The sequence below is a fragment of the Lipophrys pholis genome, assembly GCF_963383615.2.
Source record: "Lipophrys pholis genome assembly, chromosome: 16".
Classification (NCBI taxonomy): domain Eukaryota; kingdom Metazoa; phylum Chordata; class Actinopteri; order Blenniiformes; family Blenniidae; genus Lipophrys; species Lipophrys pholis.
The window spans coordinates 23472736-23488298 of NC_137634.1; the positions used below are offsets into that span (position 1 = coordinate 23472736).

General features: G+C 43.3%; 1 protein-coding gene across 1 annotated transcript; it reads left to right on the top strand.

Moving 5' to 3' along the window:
• Positions 1 to 6186: 6186 nt before the first annotated feature.
• Positions 6187 to 10820, top strand: LOC308122252 (aquaporin-11-like). Its single transcript, XM_080483974.1, has 3 exons — positions 6187 to 7450; positions 9100 to 9216; positions 9386 to 10820. The coding sequence occupies exons 1-3, from the start codon at positions 6859 to 6861 to the stop codon at positions 9490 to 9492; spliced, it is 816 nt and encodes a 271-aa protein (XP_080340100.1). The 5' UTR covers positions 6187 to 6858; the 3' UTR covers positions 9493 to 10820.
• Positions 10821 to 15563: the final 4743 nt, after the last annotated feature.

Sequence of the window (15563 nt, forward strand, 5' to 3'; positions counted from 1 at the left end):
TTTACTTTTCCTGGACTTTAAAAATACAAATTTATTTTGTCTTACAGGAATAAAAAAACAGGAGTGTTTCAAATAAAATACAATAACGATCTTTAAATGTTCAAAAAAGATCAGGAGTTAGCATAAAGCCCCCTCTTCTCTCTTTTTTATTTTCTTTGATTCAAACTATTTAATCTTTATCTTTGTCTTTGCTTTTCCTGTGTGAGCCTCCTTCACTTCCACAGCAGACGGACATTACCGTCAGAGAGACTAGAAAGAAGATCTATTCTAATCCGGTTTAATATAATATAAATGATTCAACAAACAGAAGAAAACCTTTTTTTTCTTTTGGTGTTGAAGTGAGTTTTTCTTTCTGTGCTGCTGTTGAATGACTTTCCTCTGGAGTGGATCAGGTGAGGTTTGGATCACCTGAGGCTCAATCTTCCGCCCAGATCCGCTCTGTGTTTACCTCCACCCGAAACTCCCCCCATTCTCCCCCCCTCAGACCCCCCCCCAGGGACCAGCCCGCTCTAACTCAGCCCCCGGACTCCTCTGCTGACAGAAACACACATTTATTCGTTTATTCGCGCCGCTTTTAGCGCATTTAGGAGACGAAACGTGCGTAAAAGTGTGTGCGAGCGGCTCCGTGTGAGCGCGGCAGCGGGCGGTTTGAAGACCTCCGTGGAGCCGAGATGGAAGGGTGGAGGTGGGACATGAGCCCGGTGTGGAGGACCGGGGGTCTCCTCTCCGCTCCCGCGGCACGCGCGCCCACAAGCGCTTCTTTTGTGCGGGATTTCAACGCATAAAGTGTTTGAGAAAACACAACGAGCTGCGCGTCCCGGGCGGCCGCTTCTCTCTCCACGGTTCTCATGTGCGTCATAAATTACGCACGGCGCGCGGAGGTTCTGACAGATTCACCGATCGCACGCGACATGACGGAAGACACGACAGCAGCAGCTGCGGGCAAAGCCCAGAAGAAGAGGGCCCCCCGGAGCAGGAAGCCCGGGACCCCCCTCTCCAAGCTCATCGTGGAGGCGGTGGCCACCAACCAGAGCCGCAAGGGGACGTCGATCCAGGCCATCAAGAAGTTCCTGAGCACGAAGGGGGTGGACACCGGCAGGATGAACTCACGCATCAACTTGGCCGTGGTCCGGCTGGTGAACAACGGGGTCCTGAGGCAGATCAGAGGGGTGGGGGCCAGCGGCTCCTTCATGCTGGCCAAGAAGACCCTTCAAGCCAAACCGGCCAGGAAGACCAAGACCACCAGCAAACCCAGGACCCCGAAGACACCCAAGAAGACCACCAAGAAGTCTCCTGCCAAGAAAACCACTGCCAAGAAGACCGCCACCAAGAAGTCTCCTGCCAAGAAGACCACCACCAAGAAGACCACCACCAAGAAGACCGCCACCAAGAAGACCGCCACCAAGAAGACCACCACCAAGAAACCAGCGGTCAAAAGGTCCATCAAACCAAAGAAGTCCAGCGGCGCCCGGAAGGCGACACCCACCAAGAGGTCGAGGACAAAGAAGTAAATCATCCAGCAACGAACACAACAACGGCTCTTTTCAGAGCCACGACAGACTGTGAAGAGCTGCAGACCACCAACACCCACCAACACCCACCAACACCCACCAACAACCACCAACACCCACCAACACCCACCAACACCCACCAACAACCACCAACACCCACCAACACCCACCAACACCCACCAACATCCACCAACACCCACCAACAACCACCAACACCCACCAACAACCACCTACACCCACCAACATACACCAACACCCACCAACAACCACCAACACCCACCAACAACCACCAACACCCACCAACATACACCAACAAGCTAAAGATGCAAAAATGGTTCCAGAGCTTAAACAAACTAACAGCATTAAATAGATACCTTCCAATCCTAATTATAATTCTTCTATCTTATTAATGAAAAGTGATTCTGTTATAACATCCTCCACCTCAAGGTCCAGATCTGAGTTCTTTCTATCATGGAGTCAAAATTCGTGGTCCAGTCAGTTAGAAATCAAAGTAACCTGTGATCCCTGCATGTCCATAATACTATGATATAACCTTATATATGTCTGCAGGATCAACGTTGCTCTGAATACACGGGAAGTTAGAATTAGGAAGACGTATCAGATTGAATAATATGTCAACAGAAACGCAGGTAAAAACAGAAAACATTGTTAAACAGCCAATGACAAAGCTGCAGGTGTAACTGTCACTCTCACAATTCAGAAATATTTTTCTTATGTCTTATATTCTTAATCTATTCAGAAGCCGTTTAAATGTAACCTGAGGAAACAGCTTATTCTTCAGGTATTGTAATCGTGTTTTTAAATGTGTTTATTCTTATCACCTACCTTTTTATTAATGTGCGGCCAGACGTGTAACTACCACTATTACTCTAGTCTATACAAACCATATTTTATTTATTAATATTAGCATTTAAAAGAAAAAAACAAGTGTAATCTTTACAAGTCACTTTTGAATTGAGGACCCAGTTTACAGTCATGTGTTCACTATTTAAGTTCTAGTATCTAAATATATTAATTTCCTCTTTCTGCCAAATTTATACACATAAGTCTCATTAATCTCATATCTTAATATTAGACAAAAGTTGATTCGAACAACTGGGTAGATTTGAAAATTTAAACTTTTAGTGTTTCCTCCAATGGTGGAGCAGCTTTTTGGCGCTGCTGAGCTCTGGACCAATCAGCGCTCAGCTGAGTCGATGCTCCGCCCAGATTCTCCCGCCAGATGTGAACAAGACCAATCAGGAGCAGCTCACCTGCTCAGAAAATAGTTACTGAAAAGAACATTTTGTGCTTTTCTTTTCTTGTAATTATTAATATTGATTCCATTAGTCTCCATTATTAATCACTCAAAGATGCAGAGTTTACTTTTAGAGCGTCACTTAATGTATTAATAACGTTATAACATGAGTTATAACTAGGTTATGATGAACTTTTTACCCAAATCAGCTGAAAATATCATGAAAATGCAACCCTGCTGTCATCAACTTCTTTATAGTTAATATCCTGTAAAAGATCAATACAGTTCTATTTTGGTCTGTGTTTGTTTAGTAAAGTCCTCAAATGTATTTTCGAATGAAAAAAGCCAATTTTACCAACATTATGCACATTTAATGAAATATCAAAAACGATCTTTTCTTACTGATATTGGAATACTGAAATACAGAATTAATGGTAACTGACTTATTTGACCCATTAAACTGGATAATAACAGTTAAAGAAAATCCTTTTACTTTTCCTGGACTTTAAAAATACAAATTTATTTTGTCTTACAGGAATAAAAAAACAGGAGTGTTTCAAATAAAATACAATAACGATCTTTAAATGTTCAAAAAAGATCAGGAGGTAGCATAAAGCCCCCTCTTCATTCTTTTTTATTTTCTTTGATTCAAACTATTTAATCTTTATCTTTGTCTTTGCTTTCCCTGTGTGAGCCTCCTTCACTTCCACAGCAGACGGACATTACCGTCAGAGAGACTAGAAAGAAGATCTATTCTAATCCGGTTTAATATAATATAAATGATTCAACAAACAGAAGAAAACCTTTTTTTTCTTTTGGTGTTGAAGTGAGTTTTTCTTTCTGTGCTGCTGTTGAATGACTTTCCTCTGGAGTGGATCAGGTGAGGTTTGGATCACCTGAGGCTCAATCTTCCGCCCGGATCCGCTCTGTGTTTACCTCCACCCGAAACTCCCCCCATTCTCCCCCCCTCAGACCCCCCTCAGGGACCAGCCCGCTCTAACTCAGCCCCCGGACTCCTCTGCTGACAGAAACACACATTTATTCGTTTCTTCGCGCCGCTTTTAGCGCATTTAGGAGACGAAACGTGCGTAAAAGTGTGTGCGAGCGGCTCCGTGTGAGCGCGGCAGCGGGCGGTTTGAAGACCTCCGTGGAGCCGAGATGGAAGGGTGGAGGTGGGACATGAGCCCGGTGTGGAGGACCGGGGGTCTCCTCTCCGCTCCCGCGGCACGCGCGCCCACAAGCGCTTCTTTTGTGCGGGATTTCAACGCATAAAGTGTTTGAGAAAACACAACGAGCTGCGCGTCCCGGGCGGCCGCTTCTCTCTCCACGGTTCTCATGTGCGTCATAAATTACGCACGGCGCGCGGAGGTTCTGACAGATTCACCGATCGCACGCGACATGACGGAAGACACGACAGCAGCAGCTGCGGGCAAAGCCCAGAAGAAGAGGGCCCCCCGGAGCAGGAAGCCCGGGACCCCCCTCTCCAAGCTCATCGTGGAGGCGGTGGCCACCAACCAGAGCCGCAAGGGGACGTCGATCCAGGCCATCAAGAAGTTCCTGAGCACGAAGGGGGTGGACACCGGCAGGATGAACTCACGCATCAACTTGGCCGTGGTCCGGCTGGTGAACAACGGGGTCCTGAGGCAGATCAGAGGGGTGGGGGCCAGCGGCTCCTTCATGCTGGCCAAGAAGACCCTTCAAGCCAAACCGGCCAGGAAGACCAAGACCACCAGCAAACCCAGGACCCCGAAGACACCCAAGAAGACCACCAAGAAGTCTCCTGCCAAGAAAACCACTGCCAAGAAGACCGCCACCAAGAAGTCTCCTGCCAAGAAGACCACCACCAAGAAGACCACCACCAAGAAGACCGCCACCAAGAAGACCGCCACCAAGAAGACCACCACCAAGAAACCAGCGGTCAAAAGGTCCATCAAACCAAAGAAGTCCAGCGGCGCCCGGAAGGCGACACCCACCAAGAGGTCGAGGACAAAGAAGTAAATCATCCAGCAACGAACACAACAACGGCTCTTTTCAGAGCCACGACAGACTGTGAAGAGCTGCAGACCACCAACACCCACCAACACCCACCAACAACCACCAACACCCACCAACACCCACCAACAACCACCAACACCCACCAACACCCACCAACACCCACCAACACCCACCAACACCCACCAACAACCACCAACACCCACCAACACCCACCAACACCCACCAACAACCACCAACACCCACCAACACCCACCAACACCCACCAACATCCACCAACACCCACCAACACCCACCAACAACCACCAACACCCACCAACACCCACCAACAACCACCAACACCCACCAACATCCACCAACACCCACCAACAACCACCAACACCCACCAACAACCACCTACACCCACCAACATACACCAACACCCACCAACAACCACCAACACCCACCAACAACCACCAACACCCACCAACATACACCAACAAGCTAAAGATGCAAAAATGGTTCCAGAGCTTAAACAAACTAACAGCATTAAATAGATACCTTCCAATCCTAATTATAATTCTTCTATCTTATTAATGAAAAGTGATTCTGTTATAACATCCTCCACCTCAAGGTCCAGATCTGAGTTCTTTCTATCATGGAGTCAAAATTCGTGGTCCAGTCAGTTAGAAATCAAAGTAACCTGTGATCCCTGCATGTCCATAATACTATGATATAACCTTATATATGTCTGCAGGATCAACGTTGCTCTGAATACACGGGAAGTTAGAATTAGGAAGACGTATCAGATTGAATAATATGTCAACAGAAACGCAGGTAAAAACAGAAAACATTGTTAAACAGCCAATGACAAAGCTGCAGGTGAAACTGTCACTCTCTCTGGTCCTTCTTGTAAAGTTGCCTAACTGCTCCTTCAGGAATTTTCTTACCCTGCTCGAGCCTCTGACTTTAGTCACTCCCAGACTTTGGGACCTTCCCAGAAAAAACAAAAAAGGAACGCATCAAGCTGCGGGAAGTGTCACCTCTACCTCCGGTTTTAACTGCCAGAATAAAACACTGAGCGAGCAGACGACATGTAGACTTGGGAAAACCTCCAGAAAGGTTTGACAGTTTAACGTGTCAAGTTTCGTTAAATCTGGAAGAAAGTGAAATATTAAGTGTATGAAGCTCTGCTCTCATTATTGTCTACCTTCACTTTTTCTAAAGGAACTGATCTTCATGCAAAACATCTAATATGGAGAAAAGCGTCTTTGTATTATTGGTTGTAAAACACATACTAACGTCTTAAAATATATTTCACATGGGGAGGTCAAGCCATTCGAGCAGCTAAATCTTATCTTCAAACAATTTATATGTTTTTATGCAGTAAATATATGTTGTATTTTCACGTTAAGAAGAAAAAAAGCCAATTTATATTTTCCAATGAAGTTTGCGTTTTTATTCCGAAATGCAAAATGTATTTAGGTTTCTAGTGATAGATAGATAGATAGATAGATAGATAGATAGATAGATAGATAGATAGATAGATAGATAGATAGATAGATAGATAGAATGAAATATGTTTTTTTCTGTATAATAGAGACATCGCGGAGCTCGTCATCCCATACATATACATCCCATATATTTTACACAAAAACGACCCATTTCCTGTCGTTTTTTGCTTGAATATCTTAAAAAAAGAAGAAACTAATATGTAGATAATAAATAAATGAACTTTCAAATATTCTTAAAACGTTAAGAGGGCTGAGATAACTGACAAAACACCAAACATTTCACTGTTAAATTAATTTCTGAGACGCGCCTGTTACATTATGAGTCTTATTCGTGGCGTAATTTATATATCTTTGTTCCAACATGAGTCTTATGCAGTTATGCAGGAATCTGCCAGCATGTTGAGACTAAACCAGGTCAGATGGGATTAACTTTTCCCCCCTCCTCTCTAATCTGCTGGATTTTTCGCTGCGCTCTGATTGTGAAGGCGTCTCTTCCAGGCGCGCGGCGCGCGGACGGCGCAGCAGCTTGGATCGGTCGGACTTTGGCTCCGGACTTGAACCCATCACGTGGAGCGGCAGAACGTGGGGGACCGGCGGCGGGGAGATGACCGACCTGTGGGTTTCCCTGGCGGTGTTGGGGGTCGCGGTGCTCGTCAGCGAGGCGATCCGCCGCGTGGCGGCGCGTCTTTGCCCCGGCTCGTGCTGGATCTACCTGCTGGAGGCGGCGTCCACCTTCCAGCTCTGCTGCTGCACGCACGAGCTGAAGCTGCTGGGCGAGACGTCCCCGCTGGAGCCGCCGCTCGGCCTCGCCCTCACCTACACGGTGACCCTCGTGCACCTGCTGACGTTCCGCGAGGCGACGTGTAACCCCGCCGCGGCACTGGAGAGCGTCTGCCGCGGCGCGAGAAGCGGCCGCGCCGCCGCCGCGGTCGCCGCATGCCAGTTCGCTGCCGCGGTGGCCGCGCGGCACTTCGCCGCGACCGTGTGGTCGCTCGGACTGTCCGACGTCCACGTCCGGCACCAGAGGTTCGGGTTCCGGTGCTTCGACCCGCTCGGGGGGACGGTGCTCGAGGCCGCGGCCGTGGAGCTCGCGTGCGCCTTCGCGCTCCAGGCTGCGGTCATGCAGCTGCACAGACTGGACGAGAAGCTCCGCGCGCACTTCCTCTCCGCTGTTATCACAGTGCTGGTGTATGCAGGTAAACAACAACAACAACATGAACTGTCAGTTAATTGTTCAGTCAGTCATCACATATTAACTCACAGTGAAAGTTTTAGTTGAGATAATAAATGTCTGGAGCCACGAGGCTCTTCTGTGGCTCCATGAAAAGTTCAGAAAAGTACACCAAACTGAACATTTTGTCTTGTTTGTAGGTTATTGACGCACCAATCATTTTAAAAAGGACTTAACTCTGGGATAAGAAGGGCTTTTAAAAAATACCTAATGTGGGAAAAATAGCTAAAACCACCATAAATGGTGAAAGATGCTAAAACGGATTAAAAGTTGGTTTATTTATTTTATTCATTGTTTTATAAAGAAAAGTTTCAATTCAATACAATAGAATACAGAATGAAAGTTTTCAAATTCCTCCACGAAAGGGACCAGTAAGAAGATCAACTTGGGGATATAAACGTGAAAATGACTAAAATAACTGATAAAAAAGGGTTAAAATGAGGAGAAAACATGCAAAACTTATTTTAAAAAAATGCTAAAATGGTGTGAAGCTCAAATGTCAAAACTGTGAAACAAAACTGTGAAACCTCTAAAATCAGGTTCAAGAACAACTGACAATGTAATGAAATGTTCCCCAATGTACCCAATGTAATTGAAACTTAATGAATGCAAATTGCACAGAGCTGTACATGAAACCTTTTAAGCTGCGTTCGCCTCATTTAGAGGTAAACGTCTTTGGCGGGTGACGGGTCCACCTAAATGTGATTTGGTGACAAAAACAGCTCAGTAAAGTGGTTAAGAAGAGGAATAGACGGATTGGATATTGGGAGAAACTGTCATTTGAATTATTTACATGCTGGCTGCACAGACAGGTTCAGCATGGTCACCTCTCGGTATGGAGTCTTCATGTTCCCCCGAGGTGGCATGTAGTTTCCTTCTGCAATGGAAAAGCAGTCCTGGTTGACTGGTGACTACCCTTCAACGGCATTTTGAAGTGAAATTACATTGTTTTTGCGTTTTAGGTTCAAGTTTTTTTTTGAAACGCTGCTCCTGCACATGTGAACCACGACCACAGTAAATAGTTCTTCTGCACATGCTCAGTAGATGGACAATAAGGACAATGTTTCTAGCGCGGTGTCATGACTCCCAGTCCATACTCTCCTGGGTCTGTCCTCTAGAATGTCTGTGTTGTCCCGTTGTTAATGTTTAGAGCTCGTTGTTCTCTGTGCATGTGTGTTTGGTTTCATTACAAAGACAGCCAACAGCACCAACTCGTGGGTCGTCATGTCAACAGTGGTCAGCGGTGGGCATTCCTGGTCCTCGAGGGCCGCAGTCCTGCATGTTTTCCATGTTTCCCTGCTCAAACACACCTGAGTTGTCATGATGAGGCTCTGCACAAAGCTTGATAAGGAGCCATTAATTGCTGTCAGCTGGCTTGACTGGAGGACACATAGAAACCGTGTAGGACTGCGGCCCTTGAGGACCAGGAATGCCCACCCTAACGGCATCGTTTACAGAATTTCTGTCGTTTCCGTGGAAATATAAATCACTTTCAGAACATTGCCATGTAAATAAAGAACTTTTCTGAAACAAAATCTCCAAAATGATGCATTTTTCACTTGAAATGGGTCCGAAGACTCAACGCGCCGTTTCCCTCTCTTTTGTTCTGTGCAGGTGGAAGGACCTCAGGTGCTGTTTTTAACCCCGTCCTGGCGTTCTCCACCCAGTTCCCCTGCAGCGGCCACACTTACCTGGAGTACTGCTTCATCTACTGGCTGGGACCATTGCTGGGTAAGAAGGAGCCGTTTAATTCCTGCATGCGGGAAGAGAACAGAAGCCGTGAAGAAAACTGACAGCTCTCAGGGCAAATTATAAAAATGGAACTATCAGTTGTTTGAAGGAGATGTCTGAACTTAATTTAAAGTCAGAATAAAAGACGGTACACCGCCATGTCTTCCAGGTATGGCGAGCTGCATCCTGCTGCTGGAGAAGATCGTCCCCTTCCTGTCTGGAGAGAGCAGCGCGAGGCTGGAAGCCCCCGCAGCACACAAACAGAAGACCCAGTAGCCACTCTCCTTTCCACATGTTAGTCAACACTAACATCTTTTCATGAGCCACTGTGAAAACGGAAAAGAATCCAAACACCCACCGTTAAGTGTGTCTACCGCTGCACGACACGGTGGTGAACGTCACAAGCAAAACGGGTTAGAATGCAGCAGGATGTGACCTGGAAGCCTCTTTAAATCACCAATAACCTGCTGCTTTTGATATTCTCGCACTTTTCTTCGGCAGTTTCAGTGTCGTAACGAAGCACTTTGACATTCACACGAGACCTGTCCTCTATGCAACCCGTCCCAGTGACAGTCGTCTGCATGGAAAGAAAAGAAAAAACAACTAAATGCTGCGAAACGGCACGACGACATACCAGAAGAATGTCTGAGATGGTAAATTGGGGGTTTTCATACTGTAGTTTTTTTTTATCAGCTTCACAGACTTTGTGAGGTTGTTTGGAGGAGAGAAAGCACAAAGTGGCTGTGATGAACCTGCATCAACATGTTTTCAGCAGAATTTAGTAGAAGTATCAAGTAACAGACAGTAATCAAATGAGATATTTATGCTTGGAAGACCAAAGCTTTGCTGTCTGCTCAATGCTTTACGAATTGAATGTGCTGATTTAGCTTTTACTTTATTGCCAATACATGGAGAAACAATAATTCTATCTATAAGTGAGTTACTGTTTTACACTGTGAAATGAAAAAAATCTCCTGTTTTCTACTTGTGAATGAACTAAGAGTGATTAAATACCTCAACACACTTGTGTTTTCAGTACGAGTGTAATCATAAATGAACTTTCAGACACTGATATAATTTATATACATTTTTAACATCTTGACTGGAAGATTTGAAATAAAATGATCTATTTTTAAAAAGTTTCACAGTCGCAGTCCTTCATTTCTTACACTGATGAAGTATAATTTTTCTTTTTTAATCTGGTCTCAAGGAAATCAAACGCTTAAGTGTTGATGTACTTAAAGAATATTTTAACCTTTTAACCTCCAACAAGAGAGGGAAGTTGTTTCATATACCACGGCTAAACATTTTGAAACAGACCTTTTTAATGAAACGCAGGCTTTCAAAAGCCACAATGAGACAGAGGTCAGAGGTCATCTGTACTTTAATGTCCATTTTTAAAACCAAACTAAAAACATTTTTATTCCTTGGCTTTTAACCCAGACTCCCATTTTATCTGTTGCTATGTTATTGTTGTTTTTTTTTGTTGTGTTTTACTGTTCACACTTCTGTTTCTTAGATTTTTATGTCTATTTATATGCAGCACTTAGTTTCATCTGTGATTGTTTTTAAAGTGCTCTAGAAATAAAGTTGACTTGATCCTCAGAGAGTCAGGCCTCATCAAACATTTCAGGGCGCCAGTTGTCAACAAACAACTTCCGCAGTTACTATTTAAACAAGTCTTAGTGATCGTTTACAGTTTCCATCAACCAGGACATAAAAAAAATATCCTTAAAATTAAAACACTTCAAGCGATGAAATCTGAATCAAACAGCAGTTAATCTCCTCACTGAGGTCTGGATTATCCTCACAGCCTAAAATCAGAGTCCACATGATCACTGTTACACAATCTGACCTTTGGCCCTCCTCTTCCTCCTCCTCATCTCTTTGCTGCATAGTTGATTTTCAACACATAACAAACAACGTGAGGTCCGTGCGTCCGACTGCACATCGTCCATTAACCCTGTGCTGGATAACCAGTGGAGAATTTTATATTTGTGACTTTCAAAGTCAGTAGTAAAACTGTGAAATGGGACAAAGTACAATAACAACCACGAGTGCAATATAATTAATGCTCCTTATCAAACTAAGTGATGCACTTTGCAGTTTAACATCTAGTTGTTGTAGCACCTTCTGTAATGATCTGAACTCGATAAGCCATTCCTTCTGTTTAATCATTATTTTGTGCTTTGATATTATCTCGCTCTTATTGATATTGATGGATTCTAATGTTTTATGTCACTGGGGAGGACTGAAAATATCTGGACTGAAGAAATATAAACTCAATTACATTAAACTCGCACATGTTTCCCAATGATCAGATTCACAATGGGACAAATTTCAGGTTTTACCTTCCCGTTACCACATTGTAGAAAAGGTTTGGTGATTCTGTCACCGTGTTTGATGTAAAGTATTCTTATTATGTGTTAATGCACACACTGGGTGTGTGTTTCAGACATGTAGTTTTACCAGTGCTCACAATACATGTGATATCTGTTAGATACAAATGACTGTGCAATGTGATTATTGAACACGTTTTGGAAAAGAGGAAAGATTCATGTTTTACTGCTTCCTTCTCTTCAGACATGTTGAACTAGGTTGGTAAAATACATACGTACAAACGACAGCATAACCTTCACGGCCAACTTTGTTGGCGACGGTAAACATTAAACAGACGTTCAGGTTAAATGCATCAATCAAATGCAGTGAGTGTGACTGAAGAAAAGAGCCAAGCTCAAAGTGTCTGTTACTCAGTGTTAATGGCAAAGCCTGGAAACAATGTGGCTTTACCAAATAGTGAAATGATTGATGAGTTTAAAGGAAGAATGTAGAAACAAGACCAATGACTCCCACCTTGTCAGTTAAACCCTCCTGGAGCCCAGACCAGCACAGACCAGCATGATTCTCTGATGCAAATCAAGCCAATGAGCAAAAGCAAATTCAATGATAAAGAGCGACACGGCAGCAAATGTAAGGATCATGATGGCAGCAATGAAAAGCAGCCCAACAAACACACTTTACCTTTCCAGGGCTCTTCCTTGTTTTCAAGGCTGGAAGTCTTTGATGAGACTGGTAAAGTACATTTTCTGAACTCACTCTCCGTGGGCCCCAGAGAGGTGATTTGGTGTGTTTTGGTCCATTGTGGATTTCAATTTAATTTTCAAAAGTCTAGGTTTTGAGAATGAGCGCCCCCCCACTGATTACAGGTAAAGTCAAATAGTTTCAGTGTCAACATTTGGAAACACAGACTGACGTCTCCTTCCTCTTATAAGATTTCTGCAGTGACCTTACTGAGCTGTTTTCCTTACCGAATTACCTGAATTGTACAATTTCATCCATAAAACCTTTACTTATGGTCAGTGATTCCCAACCTTTTACTTGAGGGACCCAAATGTTTACCATTGTAAACCCAGGTGACCTTCACCAGCCCGTACTATTATCTACTGAAAAGGTTGAAGGAACTTTATGACAGCCTGTCTGTGAAATAATTTCTTTGTTATCATCTGTAATAATGAGTTATGAGGATAAACTCTTTGGTTTACACTATTTACCTGGTGTTTGGTGGTCCTGCTTCAGCTTGAAAATTTCAAAGTTTGATTTGATAGTTTGTCACTCCAGAAGATGAATTCAGCTCTAATTATGGCCGTCGAGCAATACTCTATGTAAAAAAAACTAAACAAAATAAAAAACAGCTTTCTTTGAATTTTTTACAATTTACTTGGTAGCTTGGCCGAATTGGAGCCGCTTTAGGGCCAGTTTTGATCCACGGTCCCAATGTTTGACACCCCTGCTTTAAAATCAAATCAGGGCCACTGGTTGGGAATCACTGCTCTAGATCACCTGGATGTTTCCTCTGGAGATCAGCTGCTCCTGAACAGAGATGTTGTCAGGCGAAGCATGTAATGTTGAAAATTCCACATATGTGACATGTGCAAACATCCACGTTGGCTTATTAGCAGCTAATGCTAGGTTAACTTCATGGAAATTGAACAAACAGCAAAGACAGAAGATTCTGAATGTTGATTAAAAACGTGGGTGTACGTTAAAGGCAATGACCAGATCGGCCTGGTTTTTCAGATCTACGCAATTAAACATTCATGTGCAATTCAGCTGCTGTGTACACTCCCTCCTGGTGGAAGTGAGAACATTCCAAGGTAAGATGAGATGATTTATTATGTTTCAACTAAAAACCTACGAAGTTTCATTGAGATCTGACGATCAGAAAGTATTTTATAGTAAGCTAGCACCTACAGAGCTAGGTTTAGTTGGGGACTCATTAATTATTTTCATAGCGAACAAGGGGAAACTAACTACAAGCACAACAAGAGGTATGTTGTAATATCAATAATTGTAAAATTTGAAAAGTGAATAGATCGTATTGTTTAATTGAAATAGACCTTATATTTTCGCTGGATATTCACATGGTAACCTCCAGTTTTTGTAAATCCGGCACATGTAACTTTTAGTAGGGATCCAATCGAATAAATCACATCATCCCACGACTCTCAATGACTTCAGACCGGTGGCTTTGACGTCAATCATAATGAAAATCTTGGAAAAACTGGTGTGGTCTGAAATCCTGGAAAGAGGAGAAGAGGAGTGGAGGAGGCCACACTCACTCTGCTTAACATAGTTTCTAAGCACCAGGAGGGGAGCAGACGTCACGCACGGCTTTTATTTGTTGATTTTTCTTCTGCTTTTAATACGATTCAACGACAAATTTTAACCTAGAGACTTTTAGAACATTTTAACCTTCGCAGTAAGCGTTTTTATCTGATAAAGCGTGCTCCTCCACATGCTCACCACAAGGGGGTGTGCTCTCACCATTGTAATTATTCTATACACCAATTTGTGTCAGAGCACTTTTAAAGATCCATTGATTTTAAAATATGTCGATGATTCAGTGATTGTGAACCTGCTACAGGGAAATGAAAACAGTCATGGACTCATCCTTGACAACTTTGTCAGGTGGTACGAGGATGAACACCTCCAACTCAACATATCCAAGACCAAGTACATGACATTGACTTCAGGAAAAACACAAATACAACTTTAAAGAAAACTGTGAGGCAGTGAACAAGAAGTGAAAGTTGAACCTTTTTAATGTGGATAAAACTCTGATGACACGTTTTTATCGCGCTTTTACTGAATCCATTTGATCTTTTTCACTGGTGACTTGGTTTGGAAAACCCTTCATTAAAAGATGGGAACTCTGTCAGTTAATAAAATGGGCGAGTCGGCTGATTGGAGAGTCACAGCGGAGCTTATCATCAATATTATCAATAATCTTGATTATTTTTGTGCCTGTTTAATTTAACAGGACATCTTGTGCTTCTTCCGTTGTTTTTATGGTGCTTAACCAGTCCTGCACTGTTGGGAGCAGGGACACACGAAGCACATCAAAACATTTAGAACATTCAGGAATAGAGTGCGGTGAAATTCTTTGCGATTCGGCTCACTGAATAAATCTGAATTTTCTATTAAATCGCAAAAAAATGAAAAATAAGCAAATGTCCTCTGGAATTTTCTTGTTATGTAAATGACTCAAGACATTCATATAGTGATTCAAATATTCAACAAATTGTCCCATTCAGAGCGGATGGGAGAGGCGCCTCATTGAGGTCAAAGCTTTGATCTCTTTGTTCACTGTGATCTTTGCCTGTACTTTGATGATCAATTATGACATCATCAGAGTTAGCATATAGAACCCAGTTGGAACTTTCCACTCAGTTAAAAAACGTCGACTGAGGAACTTTTTGGCTAAGAGCATTACAGTTTACAGCATTACAGTTCAGCTTTGTTCAGCTGCAGCATTCACATATTAATTTTCTTCTTCCAGAAAAGCAAACCTCTTGTTAACATTTGCATTTGCATTTATCCATTAACTTAAAGTTATTTAGCCGAGTCACTGAGTGTTACTAGACAAGTTTCTTGTCTGTAAAGCAGCTTTATTACTGAACAGAACCGAGTCGCACACATACACACAGGTCTCCTCACCCTCTCACACCTGACCCGACCCCGTTCTCCACTCAGCCAATCACAGGCCAACTGACTGCGTTCAGGTAAGACAAAAGAATTGGAACCAACACAACATCATCATAAAAACCTTAACATTGCAACAAGAAGACAAATGCAGAGATGTTATACTATTTTGGTCATTTTCCTTATGAAAAGTTTGATTGACAGGAAGCCCCGCCCCCATTTTTTGGGGCAAGACCAGTTGTCATTTTTATGTTGAAGCCATGGGGGTGTTGTCGGCAGCTGAAAGTAACCAAAATGTAACTTGCAATCTAATTATTACTTTTAGATGCAAGTAATCATTGTAGTAACAAATTACTTTTGAAGGA

What these genes read in the sequence shown, in the direction of transcription:
- LOC308122252 (XM_080483974.1), top strand. Translation starts at nt 6,859, where the DNA reads ATGACCGACCTGTGGGTTTCCCTGGCGGTGTTGGGGGTCGCGGTGCTC. An exon ending in CACAGTGCTGGTGTATGCAG is followed by an intron (nt 7,451 to 9,099) that starts GTAAACAACAAC and finishes TGTTCTGTGCAG; the next exon opens with GTGGAAGGACCTCAGGTGCT. An exon ending in CTGGCTGGGACCATTGCTGG is followed by an intron (nt 9,217 to 9,385) that starts GTAAGAAGGAGC and finishes CATGTCTTCCAG; the next exon opens with GTATGGCGAGCTGCATCCTG.